At 42.0% G+C, this 18,181-nt stretch overlaps 1 protein-coding gene across 2 annotated transcripts in view; it reads left to right on the top strand.

The window, feature by feature from the left end:
- Nucleotides 1-963: 963 nt before the first annotated feature.
- The window catches only part of RAD50 (RAD50 double strand break repair protein), a 463,790-nt gene continuing 446,572 nt past the window's right edge, over nucleotides 964-18,181 (top strand). For both annotated transcript variants that reach the window (XM_073620674.1, XM_073620673.1), the window contains exons 1-2: nucleotides 964-1,196; nucleotides 5,182-5,400. In XM_073620674.1, coding sequence (XP_073476775.1) covers nucleotides 5,272-5,400 — 129 coding nt within the window. In that variant the 5' untranslated portion in view covers nucleotides 964-1,196; nucleotides 5,182-5,271. The remainder of the gene's footprint in view (nucleotides 1,197-5,181; nucleotides 5,401-18,181) is intronic.

The following is an 18,181-nucleotide window of genomic DNA, read 5'->3' as shown; positions in this document are numbered from 1 at the left end:
GTGCCAGCAATCAGTTCCACGTATCAATGCCCACGAGTGCCACCTATCAATGCCCACCAGTGGTGCCAATCAGTGCCATCTAGCAGTGCTGCCTATCAGTGTCACCTACCAATGCCGATCAGTGCCCATCACTGCCACCTATTAGTGCTCATCAGTGCCACCTTATCAGAACCCATCAATGCAGCCCATCGGTGCCCATCAGTGAAGCCTATCAGTGCCCATCAGTGCAGCCTCATCAGCGTACATCAATGGAGAAAAATTACCTGTTTGCAAAATTTATTAACAAAATATAAAACGGTTTTGTTTTTTTTGTTTTTTTTTACATTCGGTCTTTTTAATTTTTTTTTAACAAAAAAATAATAAACTCAGAGGTGATCAAATACCACCAAAAGAACACTCTATTTGTAGGAAAAAAAATGAAAACAATTTCATATGGGTAGTGTTGCATGACCACGCAATTGTCATTCAAAGAGTGACAGCGCTAAAAGCTGAAAAATCGGTCTGGCCAGGAGGGGTTTTGGTGCCCAGTAAGCAAGTGGTTAAAGCAGGAAGTAAAAAATATCCCCCCCCCCAAATTGTCTTTTTTTGTTTATAGTGCAACAAATAAAAACTGCAGTGGTTAAAAAAGTTGTGAAGGTTAGAGGAAAGTTCTCTTTTTTCTATTAACATTTTTTTTTTTTTTTTTGCAATATGTGTGGTCAGGGGTCATGTGAGCTCTCCGAAGGAGGCTTGGAATCCATCGAGGAATGAGGAAGTAAAGCAGAAGGAGTGAGTATGAAACCCGAGAAGCTGACTTGAGACTGGATCTCAGAACGAGGCTTGGCACTCAGAGAAACAGGGAAATGGAACATAATAAGGGAAAAAGAGGCAAGCATATGATCTTAGAACGAGGCTTGGCACTTAGAGGAACAGGGAAGTGGAACAGAATAAGAGAGGCGGTGTACAATCATTTGATCTCAGAACGAGGCTTGGTTTCTATACAGAAACTGGGAAGTGAAACAGAACGCATGGGCTGATGAGAGGGGGGGAAGAGATGGTGTGGAGGTGTTTTATTACTAAGTGACGTAAAGTAGCAAGTCACTGGAAAAGGTAGAGTGATTCTATGCCTGTGGGCGGGACTTGAAGGCAGATTTCCCGCGCTGTATGGATCGCATTTTGGGAATCATTATTATACATTGCTAGTAGAGTGTATATCGGTGAGTGTGTTCTACCAACTTACACTTCCAGTCTTCTGAAATAGCCGCAAGAAATATCAGACACTAGAGACATATTTCATCGGAATGTAAAATGTTGGATAATGACTGGGCTCACACTGTCATGGGGTTTTGTGTGTTCTGTAAAAGCAGAACTTTCGTATGACACACATATTCACAACAATTTTGAACTTAGTCTATTGCCCCGTACACACGATCTGAAAATTGGAGGAAAAATACAGATTTCGATGCGATTGTACGATAATCTGATCATTAGTACACGGCTTTCGAGAGCCGATCATGACAGTTCATCCGATATTATTTGATCAGACAAGCATGAAAATTTTCCTCGTACGATATCAGATCGTACAATTTTCGTTTAGTCAGTACAGTTGTCTTCCGAAATAACAATACAAATGCATTACAACACATTACATCACTTCTGCTTTTTGTTTTTCTGTCATACGAGAATTTTCGTGACTTTAGTAACCTATTCAATTTCTGCTTGCGCCTAGTAAGCAAAAAACGTCGGATGATCTTTCGTCCGATTTTAGGATCGTGTGTACGGGGCATAAGGCTGACCATACAGTATGCAATCTGATTGTACAAGGTGCTTTAGATCTACTATTAACTATGTTATGCAAGGGACTACCTGATTTGCTATGTATTGAATGCCTTTTTTTGTATGTGTGTCTTCATATTACCTAGTTTTGGTAAATCTAAATGAGCTTGTTCAGAGATTGTATATTTTTTATAGCCAGCTTAACCACTTGACCTCTGGAAGAGTTACCCCCCTTCATAACCAAGCTATTTTTTTTACAGCACTGCGTTACTTTAACTGACAATTGCGTGGTCATGCGACACTGTTCGCCAATAAAATAATTTTTTGTACTATAAACAAAAAAAAGCCTGACAATTTTGAAAAAAACCCAAAAAACAATACTTTATACTTTCTGCTATAAAACACATCCAATTGTAAAAAAATCTTATTTAGGCCAATATGTAATCTGCTACATGTTTTTGATAAAAAAAATCCCAATAAGCATACATTGATTAGTTTACGCAAAAGTTATAGCGTCTACAAACTATGGGATATATTTATGGAATCCTTATTTTTTTAATACTAGTAATATCGGCGATCAGAAACTTATAGCAGAACTAAGGCGGACATTCAGACACTGAATGACACTTTGCGGGAATCAGTGACACCAACACAGTGATAACAAATATGCACTGTCACTGTTTTAAAGATACTGGCTGGAAAGGGGTTAACCACTTGCTGACCAGCCGCCGTCATACTGCGGCAGGTCAGCTCCTTCCCGCGAATCACCAAAGCTGTACGGCGGTCCCTTTAACAGCTATAGCAGGCAAGCACACACTCCCGCTGCATGGCGGGGGAGCTGATGCACGTGGTCGGCGGTTGCTATGGCCACCGGCCACCTGCGATCGCTCCACGATCACAGTTCTGTCAGGGGTTAACAGAGTGATCGTCTGTTCCTAGTGAACAGGAACTTCGATCTCTCTCTCTCTCTCTATTCCCAGTCAGTCCCTTCCCCCCATGGAGGCTAAAGTCCTACAATCACAAAGCTGCACCAGGCTCTGGAAGAATCCCGACCATATTATTGGGTTCCGCCCAGATGCCTGATCAGCAGCTGGTTCAGCCTCTCAGCACGTCATTGGCTCCTGCCCAGTTTCCCCACCCCGTGCTCCGGTGAACATTGGAGGGGCAGAACAGAGAGCCGCTGTCAGTCACCACTCTGTGCTCAGAGCAGACCCGAGAAATGAGCAATCGGGCTTGGGGTCGGTGGGGGAAACAATTGCTGTATCACACCAATGCTGCAGCATGGAGGCAACTGTGGAAGTTTTTTTATTTTAATAACCCCAAACTTATCCTTTTAAAATGGTTATAAAGTTTAATTTTTTTTTTTTTAGCTTAATGCATTCCCTATGTTAGGGTAAAAAACATTCAGATACCTGTCCCTCTGATCAATTCAGTGCTGTCTGTACCTGGCTGCAGGTTTTTTCCCTGCACTTCCTGGTCAAACAGGGACTCAGGCAGCTGTCAGTCTATAGACATACACAGCCTTGCTCTAGAGCGCACCTGCCCGAGCTTGACTGACAGTCACCACTCTCCGCTTTGAGCAAACTGAGAACTGAGCAATCAGAGGTCATGTGGTCACTCAATTCTCAGTCTTAGAGCTGATAAGGGACCGCTGCAGCATCACACCAAAGCTACATCCCAGAGGTCAGTATTTATAAGGAAAGTTGTAAGGTAGAGGACATGTCATAAAATCCAATCTCAAGTTCACATTGGCATCATCCCATAAATGAATATGGTATTATTGAAACAAGAGTAGTGGGACTTTAACTATGCCAAATGAGAACAAAGTCAGAGTAAAAATCTATATAAATCCTATTACACATAAAACGTCATAAACACAATATTAAAAACATAGATGTGCATAAAGAAAGATTGCCATAAATACAAAAATATGTAAATCTGATGAATATATGTACTTGTAACTGGGTTACCCGAGATCCCCCACTTCTTCGGGACCATACATATATTGCAAGTGTGTTTATATACAGAGTTTCTTACTCAATATCATAAATGATCAAAACAACAGAGGAGAGGAATACAGGATCTGTCTCAGATGTTTTGCCTACTGGCCCATAGGATATAGTCCGAACCTATAAAGGCAGAAGTAAACATCCAAGAGGGGGGGGAAATAAATACCCGGTGTATAGCAATATACCCCGAACGATGTGAATCCCAATATCTATTTAACCACTTCCTATTTAACCACGCTAGCTGCCATAACACTGGGATCCTCTTCTTCAGCGGGCGGTCCGGTTTCCGATAATAGCGTTCTCTGCGGCGGACTCGCCGCAAGATCGCTTTTATCGGCGGCAGGAGAAGGTGCCCTCCGCTGCCTACCGGAGCTGTCGTCAGTGGCGGAGGCGATCGGGTCCTCCTCTGTGTGTGGTATGGAGACAAGTGAGGGAAAGATGGCCCCCACCCATCTCCATACCATTACGGAGCAGAAGCGATGTCAAAACGTCACTTCCGCCCATAGCTCTTAAAGGGCCATTTTTTTTTTTTCTTTCTTTATTGTATTTAGTGTAAATATGAGATCTGAGGTCTTTTTGACCCCAGATCTCATATTTAAGAGGTCCTGTCGTGAATTTTTCTATTACAAAGGATGTTTACATTCCTTGTAATAGGAATAATGCCGCGTACACACGGTCGGACTTTTCGTCTACAAAAGTCCGACAGCCTGTCCGACATACTTCCGACGTACCTTCGGCGGACTTGCGGCAGACTTTCTTACGAACGGACTTGCCTACACACGACCACACAAAAGTCCGACGGATTCGTATGTGATGACGTACACCGGACTAAAATAAGGAAGTTCATAGCCAGTAGCCAATAGCTGCCCTAGCATGGGTTTTTGTCCGTCGGACTAGCACACAGACGAGCGGATTTCGGGGTCCGTCGTACTTACGACGTAAAGATTTGAAGCATGTTTCAAATCTAAAGTCCGTCGGATTTGAGGCTAAAAAAGTCAGTTGAAAGTCCGGAGAAGCCCACACACGATCGGATTACCAGCCAGCTTTAGTCCGTCAGCGTCCGTTGGACTTTTGTAGACGAAAAGTCCGACCGTGTGTACGCGGCATTAAAGTTACACGTTTTTTTTAAAGAAAAGTGTAAAAATAAAAGGTAAAAAAAATAAAAAAACAAGCCCGATTACACCGAGCACGCGTGCAGCATCTTTAATACATCTTTTAGGGTGTGCCCCCCAAATATCTTGTTTGTTGCGTGCAGAGGCAAACGCATATGAAAACGGTGTTCAAACCACACACGTGAGGTATCGCAGCGATTGGTAGAGTGTGAGCAAATATATATTTTATGTTGACTCAAATGGAAAATGTTTAATACTTTTACTGTGTAAGTATAACTGAGAGTAGTTTTAATTTTGTGTTTCAGGATTTTGCAGTCAGAAAAAGAATCGATTTGAGCAGCTGCCATTTTTTTTTTTTTTTTGCTTGATCAGAGAAAAAGGCAAAAAACTTCAAGATGTCAAAAATAGAGAAAATGAGCATACTCGGTGTGCGAAGCTTTGGAGTAGAGGATAAGGACAAGCAAGTCATAACTTTCTTTACTCCGCTGACAATTTTGGTAGGACCAAATGGAGCAGGGAAAACTGTAAGTTGTCTTATGGATTAGCTATTAAGTAGCTAAAGTGTATTTAAATTCTAATGCCCCGTACACACGATCGGACATTGATTGGACATTCCGACAACAAAATCCATGGATTTTTTCCGACGGATGTTGGGTCAAACTTGTCTTGCATACACACGGTCACACAAAGTTATCGGAAAATCCGATCGTTCTGAATGCGGTGACGTAAAACACGTACGTCTGGACTATAAAGGGGCAGTAGCCAATAGCTTTCATTTCTTAATTTATTCTGAGCATGCGTGGCACTTTGTGCGTCGGATTTGTGTACACGCGGTCAAAATTTAACGATCGGATTTTGTTGTCTGAAGATTTTATATCCTGCTCTCAAACTTTGTGTGTCGGAAATTCCAATGGAAAAAGTCCGATGGAGCCCACACACGATCGGAATTTCCGACAACACAATCCGATCACACTTTTTTGTGTACAGGGCATAAGAGTGAACATATCTTATTTTATTTGCTTGAATTGCTTCCTTTGGTCTGTTATAGAATAAATGGGGAGATTTCCATTAACTTCCTGTTCTGTAGCTACAACAAGTGGGGAAAAAATTTCAGTGAGTAAAATCTCCTCTTTAGACAGTTGTTACCAGAACAGGTATCCCTGTAGAAATTTTGGTTTCTCGTTCACTTTCACTTCTGTGACAGTGGACATTACAGAGACACAGACAGCAAAAAATGTAATAAGGATTATTATTTTATCACCATTTTATCCAAAACTATAATAAAAATGTTGGCTCTAGGATAAAACACAGGGAATTGTTGAAAAGGTGCTGCGTATTTTCTAAATTGTGCCCTTACATAACCTTTAAAGAGGAAGTAAACCCTGATGGGTTTACTTCCTCTTTGTTTCCCTGCAAAGGTAAACCATAATGGGCTACTATGCATCGCATAGTAGCCCATTATGTGTCACTTACCTGACACAGGAGCCTGCAATGTCACCGCTGTCCCCTCTTCCACGAAGTGTCCATCTTCTTTCTGGGTATCGCGGCTCCGGCGCTGTGATTGGCCGGAGCCGCAATGACGTCACTCCCGCGCACGCGTGCTGGTGCCGCCACTAACGGCATCATCGCCGTTAGAAATGGCATGCTCAGTGCGTCTGCGCGCCGTAGGCATCGGCGCCTGTCTTTTGGAAATATCTCCTAAACCATGTAGGTTTAGGAGATATTTCTTGCACCTACAGGTAAGCCTTAATCTAGGCTTACCTGTAGGTAAAAGTGGTCTGTAAGGGTTTACAACCACTTTAAAGCGGTTGTAAAACGCTGATGTTCCAAAAAAAAAAAAAAACCCTGCAAGGCAATGGTGTAATGTGCTAGTATGTATTGCATGCTGGCACATTATGGAATATTCACCTTGGAACGAAGCCCTCCAGCACTGTAAAGTCGCTGCTGAGAGGGCTAACATGTTCCCTTTGTCTTTCTTCTGCGTTCGCGAGCTCCAGCACTGTGATTGGCCGGAGCCGAGATGACGCATGGAAGTCCTTGATTCCGGCACAAGGCTCTGAAGTTCCCATAAGGTGTGCCGGTCCTTCAGAGCGCATGCGCCAGTGATGTCACTAGCTGCATGCAGGGTGAATATTTCCTAAGTGGTGCACGTTTTAAGAGATATTCATTTTACCTAAAGGTAAGTCTTATTAAAGGCTTACTTCAAGGTAAGAATATACCAAGTGAGGTTTACAACTGCTTTAAGGGTTCTCAGTGGATCAAATGCATATGACTACAAGAATAAAAAAATGTCCAAATACTGAGATGCATAGTGATAAAACACATTAAAGTGATTGTAAAGTCTTGTATTTTTAAAAACAAACATATACTTTCCTGCTCTTGTGCAGTTGGTTTTGTGCAGAGCAGCCCGGATACTCCTCTTATGGGGTCCCTCACTGGAGCTCCTTGCCCCTTCCTCCTGTTGAGTGCCCCCACAACAAGCAGCTTGCTATATGGGCACCCAAGCTGCAGCTCTGTGTATCCATTTAGACACGGAGCTGTCCCCTGGCTCCACCCCCTTCTCTCTCCTGATTGGCTAACTGAGTTTGACAGCAGCGGGAGCCAATGGCGCCACTACTGTGTCTCAGCCAATCAGGAGGGAGAGTCCTGGATGGCCCAGGGACTCGTGGACATCGCTGGATAGAGATGAGGCTCAGGTAAGTATTGGGGGGGGGGGCTGCTGCTGCACACAGAAGGCTTTTTATGTTAATGCATAGAATGCTTTAAGATAAAAAAAAACTTCTGCCTTTACAACCTCTTTAAGAATGCAGTGTGGCACTTTCAGTGATAGTGTACATTAGGCCTGGACAATTTTCATTTGCCAGGTTGCCATGGCGACTTAAGAACAAAAAAAAAACAACTCTGTCGACCGGGTCATTGAGAGCTATTGCTGATGGGGAGGTGGGCACTAAAACGCTGGCGCTATTATTTGGGTAATACCTGCACTGCGTGAGAATGTAGTAGCTGATGTGATTGTGTTGTTAGTCATTGTTGCATGAGACACAGACTGAGCTGGTGGCGTGTGAGAAATCTCAACATGCAAACTTAGCTCAGTCTGTCTTTGCACAACACTGGCTGTCAATGCAGTCATATTAGCTGCCACATTCTCATGCAGAGCCAAACTATAGCCCTGGCCTTTAAACAACTGCCTTCCCAACGACAATAGCTATATCAGCATTTTGTTAAAAACCTCATTCCTAAATGCACCCCACTCCCTTCTCAAGCAGACTTGTCTGTGTTAAGAGGAAACGCAGCTACCATAATACAGGCAAGCCATGGCATGCATTTGTGGTGGGGTGAAGGCAGTTGACTGGTTTTCTGTCATAAACTTCCCTCCTCTTCTAAAAATAAAACCAGGTAAAAGGTATTGCTTCAATTTAGAGAACATGTGGCATTTTCTGTTTATTGTTTATGGTTTAAATTGAATCTATTCTATCTTTTTTGTTAAAGGATAAGTTTAATCTTTTAACAAAAAATAATAAATGCAAATTTTTTTGGTTTGTAAAACAATGTGCATTTATTATTTTTTGTTTCTGGAGCCTCCAGGGGTACTGTATTGCATTAAATTTTTTATGGAGGTCTGATTAAAAAAAATATTTTTCCAGTAGAGGTCCGCATCGCACATTTGTGCAAAGACTCCTTCACATCACCCACCCCCCCCACAGCATTGCCCCCCTTCACATCACATGCCCCCATCCCCCTCCATATCACCCCTCCCCCTCACAGCACTCCCCCCCCCCCCCCCTTCACATCACCTGCCCCCTTCACAGCACCTGCCCCCACCCCCTCCATATCACCCCTCCACCTCACAGCACTGCCCCCCTTCACATTAACTAGCCCCCACTCCCCCTGCACATCACCCCTCCCACACACACAGCACTGCCCCCTTCACATTACTCCTCCCTACAGCACTGCCCCCTCACATCACAAATCCCCCCCACAGTAGTGTACTCTGCCCTGCCCTGAATATCCAGTCAGACCCCCCTTCCAGCACTGCCTGCTCTTGCAACCCCCCCCCCCCCCAATCCTGTAGTGTCCTCTGCCATTAACTCCTACCTTAGACTGAGCGGAGGGCGGGAGGCATGATGGTTAATATCCAGGATGCGGGGGGCACAGCTCTGCATCCTGACATGCATAGAATTACAGCGGCCGAAGCTGGGTAACAGAAACGGCTCCTAAATGGTGCGACCACGGGTCTGGATGGGAAAGGGGCTTGTTACGGATGTGGCCCGCGGTCCACTATTTAGTGATGCCTTGCACCAGTAATTTGCTGATCGCTGGTGTCATGCAGGTCTCCTGCAGTGTAGTCATTGTATCTGTGTGCCTGTACCTCATATGGGGGAGCAGATACAATCTGACAAGAAGACTCAATGAACTACCACGGTGATCCATAGCGCCCTAGTAGTTCATTTAAAACTACAAGCTGACAGCTGCAAAGAATATCGGGACTTGTAGTTTTCAATTCAAAGAGGACTGTGAATGAGTGACCTGGCCACGTTTTCCTTAAATTGTATCAGCTAGTGGGGCGGGGAGAAAATCCCCACTAGCTGTCAGAGCGGGGATGGGGCAGTAGGGGTCGGTCTGTTTGGAACTCGTTGCACCCATAATATGGATGTAACATGTTACAAAAGGTCAACTTATCCTTTTAATTGTTAAAATTTACAAAGTCTTTTAACTGTTGCTTTGCGTTATGTATCTTTCATGCTGGTGCACACGGGCCTCAGTTTGTGTCTGTTTTTGAAATCTGTTAAGTGTATGTATTGCCAAATTTTTGTTTTATTTGGAATAAAGTTGGTAGGGGCTGCGACCCCTGTTCGGTTACTTTTTGCTGTCTGTTGCCTGTTGGGGAGATCCACCTTCACTTCCTATCCTGGAGACAGAACAGAAAAAAAACCTCCCAAAGTAGGGGGGGGATTTCCCCTTACAGACCGTTTTTATGGTAACGTTTGTCTTCATTATGAGACTTGGATTGGAACTAAACTTCCTCAGTCAACATTAAGTATTTGCAATCCTTTTGCTGGTAGCATTAGTAAACAGAGGTATATGTTTTACTTATTTTAAGCAATTTATTTATTTTACATTCAGATGGTTTTAGCTACTTGCATTAATTCTGTGTTACTGTCATCTTAGGTGCATAATATTCATTGTAGCTGTTTTTGCAAATCCGAGCAATGCTTTTGTAATTTAAACAAACCCTAGATTGTAAAATAAGTCACTTAAACCATATTACTTACAGCATTGTCTGTCAGACCTCCATTCTTTGTCACCACTAATGAGGATTAAGCAACTTCCAACTTGCTTGCGCTCCAAAGCAAATTCCACTTTGTTTCTGCTCTACAGACAACCTACAATTGCTGTGAAGCTTGAGCAACAACAAACCTCTAGTTTCAAAATGCTTTCTGTGAATGAGTGAAACAATCTATTTACAATAATGTACTTTTTGTTAAATTCTGTAAAATACTGAGTTACTGAACTACATATTTAATTATGGATTGGTTATATTAGACCTAAGTGCTATTAGGTGTTTAACAATACAAAATTCCAGTGCTTTGGCATGTAAAGGTATGGTATTGGCAAAAAGAATTGGGAGTGCATTTATTCAAGAAAGATGCAAGGTTTGGCTCATTATTTTCAGAACAATACATGTGTATATCATGAAATTGTTTAAAAAATATTTACGCCGTTCTAAATACCTATATTAGACACATTCCATTACTAAAAGAAAAAAATAAGATATTTTTGAAACTCATGACAGTGACATCTCAAAAGTTGAGACAGGGCTATGTTTACCACAATGTAGCATCCTCTCATCTTTTAACAACATGCTGTAAATGTCTAGGAACTGAGGAGACCAGTTAGGGCCCTTTCACACTGGGGCGGTTTACAGGCGCTATTGCGCTAATAATAGGGCCTGCAAACCGACCCGAAAGTGCCGCTGCTTTGATTCCAGTGTGAAAGCCCCGAGGGCTTTCACACTGGAGCGGTGCGCTAGCAGGACGGGAGAAAAAGTCCTGCTAGCAGCATCTTTGGAGCAGTGAAGGAGGAGTGTATACCGCTCCTGCCCATTGAAATCAATGGGACAGCGCGGCTATACCGCCGGCAAAGCGCCTCTGCAGAGGCGCTTTGCGGTGGTTTTTAACCCTTTCTCGGCCACTAGCGGGGGGTAAATCTGCCCCATTAGCGGGCGAATACCGACGGTAAAGCGCCGCTAACAATAGCGGCGCTTTACCGCCGACGCCGCCCCCGCCCCAGTGTGAAAGGGCCCTTACTGGAGTTTTGGGAGAGGAACGTTGTCCCATTCTTGCCTGATATAGGATTCTAACTGCAAAAATATATGAGACAGAAGAGGTTTGTCTCCTATGTGGGCAGTATATGCCTAAAAGGATCGCTGTAATTGCACTTCAACCCCAAAATAAGACAATACAAAAAGTATCCCAAACAGGAGGGGACAGAGAAAAGCGGGGCTAATGGAAGAACAAAATGTAGGTATATGTATCAAAAGTGACAATTTATTGGCATAGACAAAAGTTGCAGGTGAAAGGGTAGAGACCCAATATTGTACTGTACCAAATAAAATATCGCCGACCACCTACAGAGGCTGGTCTGTCGCGACCACAGACAAGGGGAACAAAACAACATTAAACAAAAACAGCGTCCGGACGCGAATTAAGTTGGTGTCAGCCTTGTCGTCCACCATGGGAGGTAGATCAGCGATTGCTGAGTAAGGCTCCAAGGCTGACATCAATCCCTGAGGAGAAAGAGCTCGAGGGAGGGGGATGGAGGACTAGGAACAGCAGAAGTGGTCATGGAATGTACACAGGGCATCTGGGGGGCTCAGAGTTGGCACCAGCTGGTGGGGGTGTCTTGCCGGTATCTACAGGCAAACAGGTCCGGACAGTCTAAAGTAAAGGGCAAAGTTAGCAAAGTTCAGTGCTATGTGAATATATGTCACAAATACAGCAATGTTGCAGTGGGTGACCTGTGGTCTGGAATGTCCTGAACTGGGTGTGTACTGATAGAACCGGAAACAATGAGTTGTCTGTAAAGTACACAACTGGCATAAGTAAATATGATTGTACCAAAAAATGAGAACAGCCATGGTACATTACCACCCCAGGTGATAGATGGATGCCGTCATCTGCTTCTAGGGCTGACGTCTTACTGTGTCAATGTCCTGCCGTCATGAAGTCACAGCACCACAGGGCAGTATCTATATAGGAGGCATTTACACTGCATGTGGAATACAGGTGGGCTGGCATATATGAAGAAGCATGTGTGGAACAGCCATCCAAGTGTAAGGCCTCGTCTGTGTCCTTCTCTGATCTCCCTGAGTGCCGTGCGGTCACGTGATCAGCCTCCTCCAATGGAGTGACGAGCTCATAGACACCAATGGGGAATTCCATCTGAGCGTGGCGTCCGGGCAGACATGACGTCAATGCGTTTCACATTTGGGGGTGTGTAGCTTCATCTGGACATAACCACATCATCACGTCCAGATGATGTCATCATTTTCAAAATTGCCTTATTTTTTTTCTTAAAATGGTTCATTTTCTCATTTTAAACATTTTGAAATGTTTTCTAATATGGGTTTATGAGATTTACAAATCATTGCATTCTGTTTTTATGTAGATTTTACAGTGTCCAAACTTTTTTGGAACTGGGGTTGTATATTCCAACAACAATAGAACCTGTAAATCCACCATACTTTCCAAAAAAAAATCATGCTTTACATAGATCCATCATCCCTTGTTACAGATTTTCACTTGTATTTCACAATTTAATATATCTCATATGTCACATTTCTGGGCATTTCATGCATCAGCGCATTTCTCGGGTCTTGACTGTTTTTTCAGGATGTGAACATCCCAATTTGTGAAGTATTATTATCGTTCCATGGTATAAATATTGATGGAAAACATTTGGGATGTAATACTCCTCAGTCGCATATGTAGTCTACATAATTTCCAACCAAATGGCTAGTGGAGAGGTTAAAGTGATTGTAAGCAATCGCCTTGTAACATGACCCATTCAATTTGAAATAGATTGACAGGCAAAACATTTTTGTATAGCTATAAAAAACATTTATAAATAATCCCCCCCCCCCCCCCGTTTTTTTTTTTTTTTTTTAAGTGATCACATTCCCTCTGTTCTCAGCTGCATAAGAGCTGGGGCGAGGAGAAGCAGCAGTATACTGATTTTCCCAGTGAATGGCTGTTCGGGGGAGGGGGGGTGGGTGTCAGGATAAGTCTGATCTTAGGAGGAGAGTAGGCTAAGTTCCCAGCTTAGCTAGGGAACTGACCACACTGTGCTCTCCTGATTAGTGTGATCAGTTTTTAATTGGAAATCAGAGGGACTGGCAGAAATACCGGGGACTTCACACAAAGGAAGCGATGCACAGGAAACAATACTTTTTCTTACAAGTACATGGTACAGCAGGCACATATCAGGAATATGAAATGCTGGGTTAACAAACACTTTAAAGCAAAGATCTGTGACCACCTTCATCCTCCACAGTGCTGCCCAATATGGCAAGTGCATGTTTTGCAGAGTGAGGGAGAAGCCTATAGTTACATATGTGGACTACAGTGATTTTGAGTCGCACCAAATGTTTTTTTTTATCAGTATTTATACCATGGAACCATAAGAATACTTTTTGAACTTTCATATTCTGAAGAAGTGGGCAGGACACGAGATGCGCGTTGACGTATAAATATCTAGAAATGTGATATATGAGATATATTTAATTGTGATATACAAAGGAAATCTGTAATAAGGGATAACCGATTTATGTAAAGCTTTATTTTTTTATTTGTAAGGAAGTATGGTAGACTCCCAGGTTTTATTGTTTTTGGAATACACTATTTTATTGTTGCTGGAATAAAAGTACGTCAAATAATATGACAGACTTGAAAGTATGATATGCTCCATAGGCTATAGTATCCAATAAAAACAAACAATATACATAAGTGCAGTATGGGAAATGCCTGCATTCTCCAATGGACAACAGGCAAGCCCGAAGGGATTTACTAGGCATCCTAGCCCCTGTGTGATGGTGACAATGACGGTTTCTCACTAGGGACCGAATAAGCAGGGCCTGTAAATATTTTTATATTTAAAGCGGAGTTCCACCCAAAAATGGAACTTCCGCTTTAAGTGACGGTGACCTCTGGCATTTGCCATTTGGCATGTCTTTTTTTTTTTTTTGGGGGGGGGGGGGGGGAGCGGATACCGTCTTTTTAGATGCACCCAGCTCCCACTTCCTCCCAGGGCTCTGCGGAACTGGAAGAAAGTGCACCTTTCCCCCCCCCCTCCCTCCCTGCAAACTTTACAGGTCCCAGAAGATTGCCCGGCCATTCACAGCACGCAGCACGGCTCGCGCATGCGCAGTGCGTGCTTGGCTTGAGTGTCCGATTTATTAAAATTTTTGTAGCTGCTGACTTAAAAAAAAAAAATTTTCGTCGGAGCGCCGCTTTAATGTCTTCTGGGGCCTATTTACACACACTGTAGGCATTGTGGTAATGCGCAGTTTACCACAGCAGTGCGGGGTAACACATAAAATTAGGTGTGGTGCATTGCAGTGCCAATCATTTGAAATGGCACCCGAACATACCTAACCACTTCACAACATATGCATTTTACCACGCTGTATACACACATGTAGAAGGGGAAAGTTTGAATTGGCCATAACTATATTTGGACTTTTTAGGGTGACCAACATTGCATTAATACCTTTTAGGATTACCATTACTTAAAATAAAGTAGGCTTTTCATGTCATGTTTATTAGACTGTAATGGATTACACATTCTTACCAAAACAAAAGGCAATTACCAAAAATCCCTCTAAAAATCCCAACTGCACATCTGCAGAGTGCATGATACAGCAATGACATAATCCTTTTGTGTGCCTGTAGGCTAGAAAACAGTAGCAGTGATGCAACCCAGGGAATCTCCTAGAGGAAATGGAGACATGTGTCTGAAACAGCTACATCAGCCTGAGCAATAACACAAAGCTCACAGTTCAATTTTGAAACTTCTTTCACAGAGGTTACATCCCAATTGATTTGCTTCACTATTATTATTTTTTAACATGCAGTAATAAGAACATCACAGACTTCTTTACCCAGTAATGACAGGCACACAGTTTATATATTTTGAAGGGGTGACTGTAGGAAACATGTTTTTGTATATAAGGCCTTATTTGAATGGGCGCCGAGACCAATAAAATGTGAATGACGCATTTGTTTGTGATGGAGCTACCTGGAGCTTTGTGCAGGCAGCCTATGTGAATGCAGACACAGCAGCTGTACAGAAAGGTCTGCACATCCTTTTTTTTGGCATGTGCGCAGTAGTGGATTCTCAGTACCAAACACACATTGTCTGCATTTGGGGCTTTGCACCTACCCCTGCATGCCTGTCAAATTAGTGCATGTGGTTGTGTCCATACAGCCAATGCGTCTGCATTCACTTACATAGGCTGTCTGCACTCAGCCCCAGATGCGTAAACAAACTCCCCATGCATGTTGTAGAGGTTTGTGCCCATGTGAAAGAGGCCTAAATCCATACCAATACAAATGTTGGTCAAAATATAAAACGCTAGACACAATAAATGTGATATGTCTAGTTTTAAAATCATGCACAATTGCAAAACGGTATTTAACACTTCAATACGGGGCACTTTTAGCCCCTTCCTGCCCAGACCAATTTTCAGCCTTCAGTGTGCTCACACTTTGAATGACGATTACTCAGTCATGCTACACTATACCCAATTTTTTTTTAATCATTTTCTTCACACAAATAGAGCGTTTTTTGGTGGTATTTATTCACCACTGTTTGTGTTTTTTTTTTTTTTTTTGTTTTTTTGTTTTTTTTTTAAATGTTAGGGAAAAAAACAACATTTTATTTATTTATTTTTTTATAAACAAGTGATTTTTGTTCATAAATATAGGCCAAAATTTATTCTGCTACATATCTTTGGTAAAAATAACCCCCCCATGAATCGATTATAATTGTGGATACACTCAGGCTTTTAGATGGGACCGCGTCTTCCATAAATTTTCATAGAGGTGTCATTGTGGATGGTGGACAGAATGTACACATCTCTTATCCCTCCACTTAACGGCCAACACTTCCTTGTTCCTCAGACTTGCTGATTCCCCCATTTGTAGCATTGTGGTCACTACATTTTGTGGAAGGCCTTCCTGTTTTGTTCTTGTACCGCAGGCGAAGGTATTCTCAAGGTACAGGTTGTGGAAAGGGGTCGGACTGGTATAATAATTATCGAGGTAGATGTGATACCCCGTTTGGAACATGCCTGCTAATATGAAACCCCTTGTATTATATTTATTGACATTTACTATCTTTTATGTGCTGCCAAGCTAATGTGTGTGTGTGTGTGTGTGTATATATATATATCCATTATGTTTATGCCATTGTGCATGTATACATATGAAAATACTTTTTTACTATTGTTACAAATAAATAAAAAATGATTACTATATACTCTACCTCCACAAGTCAATTGCCTCATTTAAAGTCCCACATTCCCCTTTTTTTGTGTCCGTTTGGAACAGTGTGAATAGCAGACGATTTTTCTGCTTGTGCCAATGTATGTTGGACACTCAAGGCTGGAGCTGGAAGTGTTTGCCTTTGTACATGTGGAAGGAATGCACATATCCTGTGGTGGTTACACAGAGCTTGTTGAGCTTCAATCCATATCTGATGCTTTTTACTGGGAATTTATTGCCTAATATCACAGCCAGCCAGTGAAGCAGACAAAGGAGTTGTCCACCCAGATGTTTTGGCCAGGGACTTCAGCAAAAATTAATAAGGGGTGGATTTTTTATAGTTTTCCATATTTGGGATGATCTCAGAGAGGGCACTGTGAGTTATCGCTGAAATGCAGGAAGCTCACGATCATGTTATAGCGTGACCTGTACATTACAACTGAAAACAATTGGCATGGGGTGGGTCGACCAAAAGGCATGCAATTAGTTTTTTGTTTTGCAAGCCCCATGTTGATCATAAGGCCCAAAAACAATTTAAACTCCACTGTTAGAGGTCTCCATTCAAACAAACAGCCATGAGTTGGGATTGTTATCAATATATTGTCAGGCAAAAAGGTTAGACTGGTCCACAATAAATTGAAGTAAATAGTCCATGGAAAAATACATTAAAAAAATAATTTTTGCGCCAAGGCACAGAGTTTCCCAGATTTTTAAGATTCTTTCTCTAATGTCGGAAGCATTGGTACCGCCTTTTTTGAATAGGTGGGAAGCAGAACTTGGTGCAACTTGGAGTGAGCAAGAGAAAGAGAAAATGTTGAAATTAGCAGATGGAACAGCAATAAGATATAAACACCATAGAAACGAATTATAAATGTCTGTATATATCCCCTATCAAAGCACACAAATATCAAAAGGAGAAAACACTGCTTTGCTGTGTGGGAAAAGAGGAACAATGACACATATGTGGTGGGATTGTTTGAAAATACAGACATTTTGGCAGGAAGTGAGCTAACAGATCCAAGATATTACGGGAGTAGATATGCCTAAAAATCCAGAAACCTATTTATTACATAATACCAAACTTACTATAAAACAATATAAGAGAACGATAATATCACATGTAACCGCTTGCTGACCAGCGAACGACGATGTACGTCGGCACAATGGCATGGCTGCGCAAATGGGCATACCTGTACGTCCCCTTTAAGATGTGGCTTAGTGGGCGCGCATATTAATACAAAAGTTTAGGAACCCCTGACAATTTCCATGATTGTCATTTTATACATATTTGGGTGTTTGGATCAGCAATTTCATTTTGATCTACCAAATAACTGAAGGACACAGTAATATTTCAGTAGTGAAATTAGGTTTATTGGATTAACAGAAAATGCGCAATATGCATCAAAACGAAATTAGACAGGTGCATACATTTGGGCACCCTTGTCATTTTGTTGATTTAAATTAGGGCTGCAACTAATGATTATTTTCATAATCGATTAGTTGGCCGATTATTGTTTCGATTAATCTGTTAATAACCTTAAAAGTGTGGTGTATAATTTAGTTAATATGTAAAGTTTAAAAAAAAGGCAATTTATTCTTAAATATCTCTATGCAGTGGTAAATATAAATAACCAACTATTTAAAGAAAAAAAAATTCTATACTGTTTTGCAGATTTTCAAACAGAACTGTAATATTACATGCTTTTCTGCAGCTTCTCCATTGAAGTATATTGAACCAAAAAAGCACCCTTTCCAAATACAC

This window comes from Aquarana catesbeiana, linkage group LG03 (assembly GCF_042186555.1).
Source record: "Aquarana catesbeiana isolate 2022-GZ linkage group LG03, ASM4218655v1, whole genome shotgun sequence".
NCBI lineage: Eukaryota > Metazoa > Chordata > Amphibia > Anura > Ranidae > Aquarana > Aquarana catesbeiana.
Note: the sequence above shows the minus strand (reverse complement) of the source record. Positions and strands in the feature narration are given on the sequence as shown.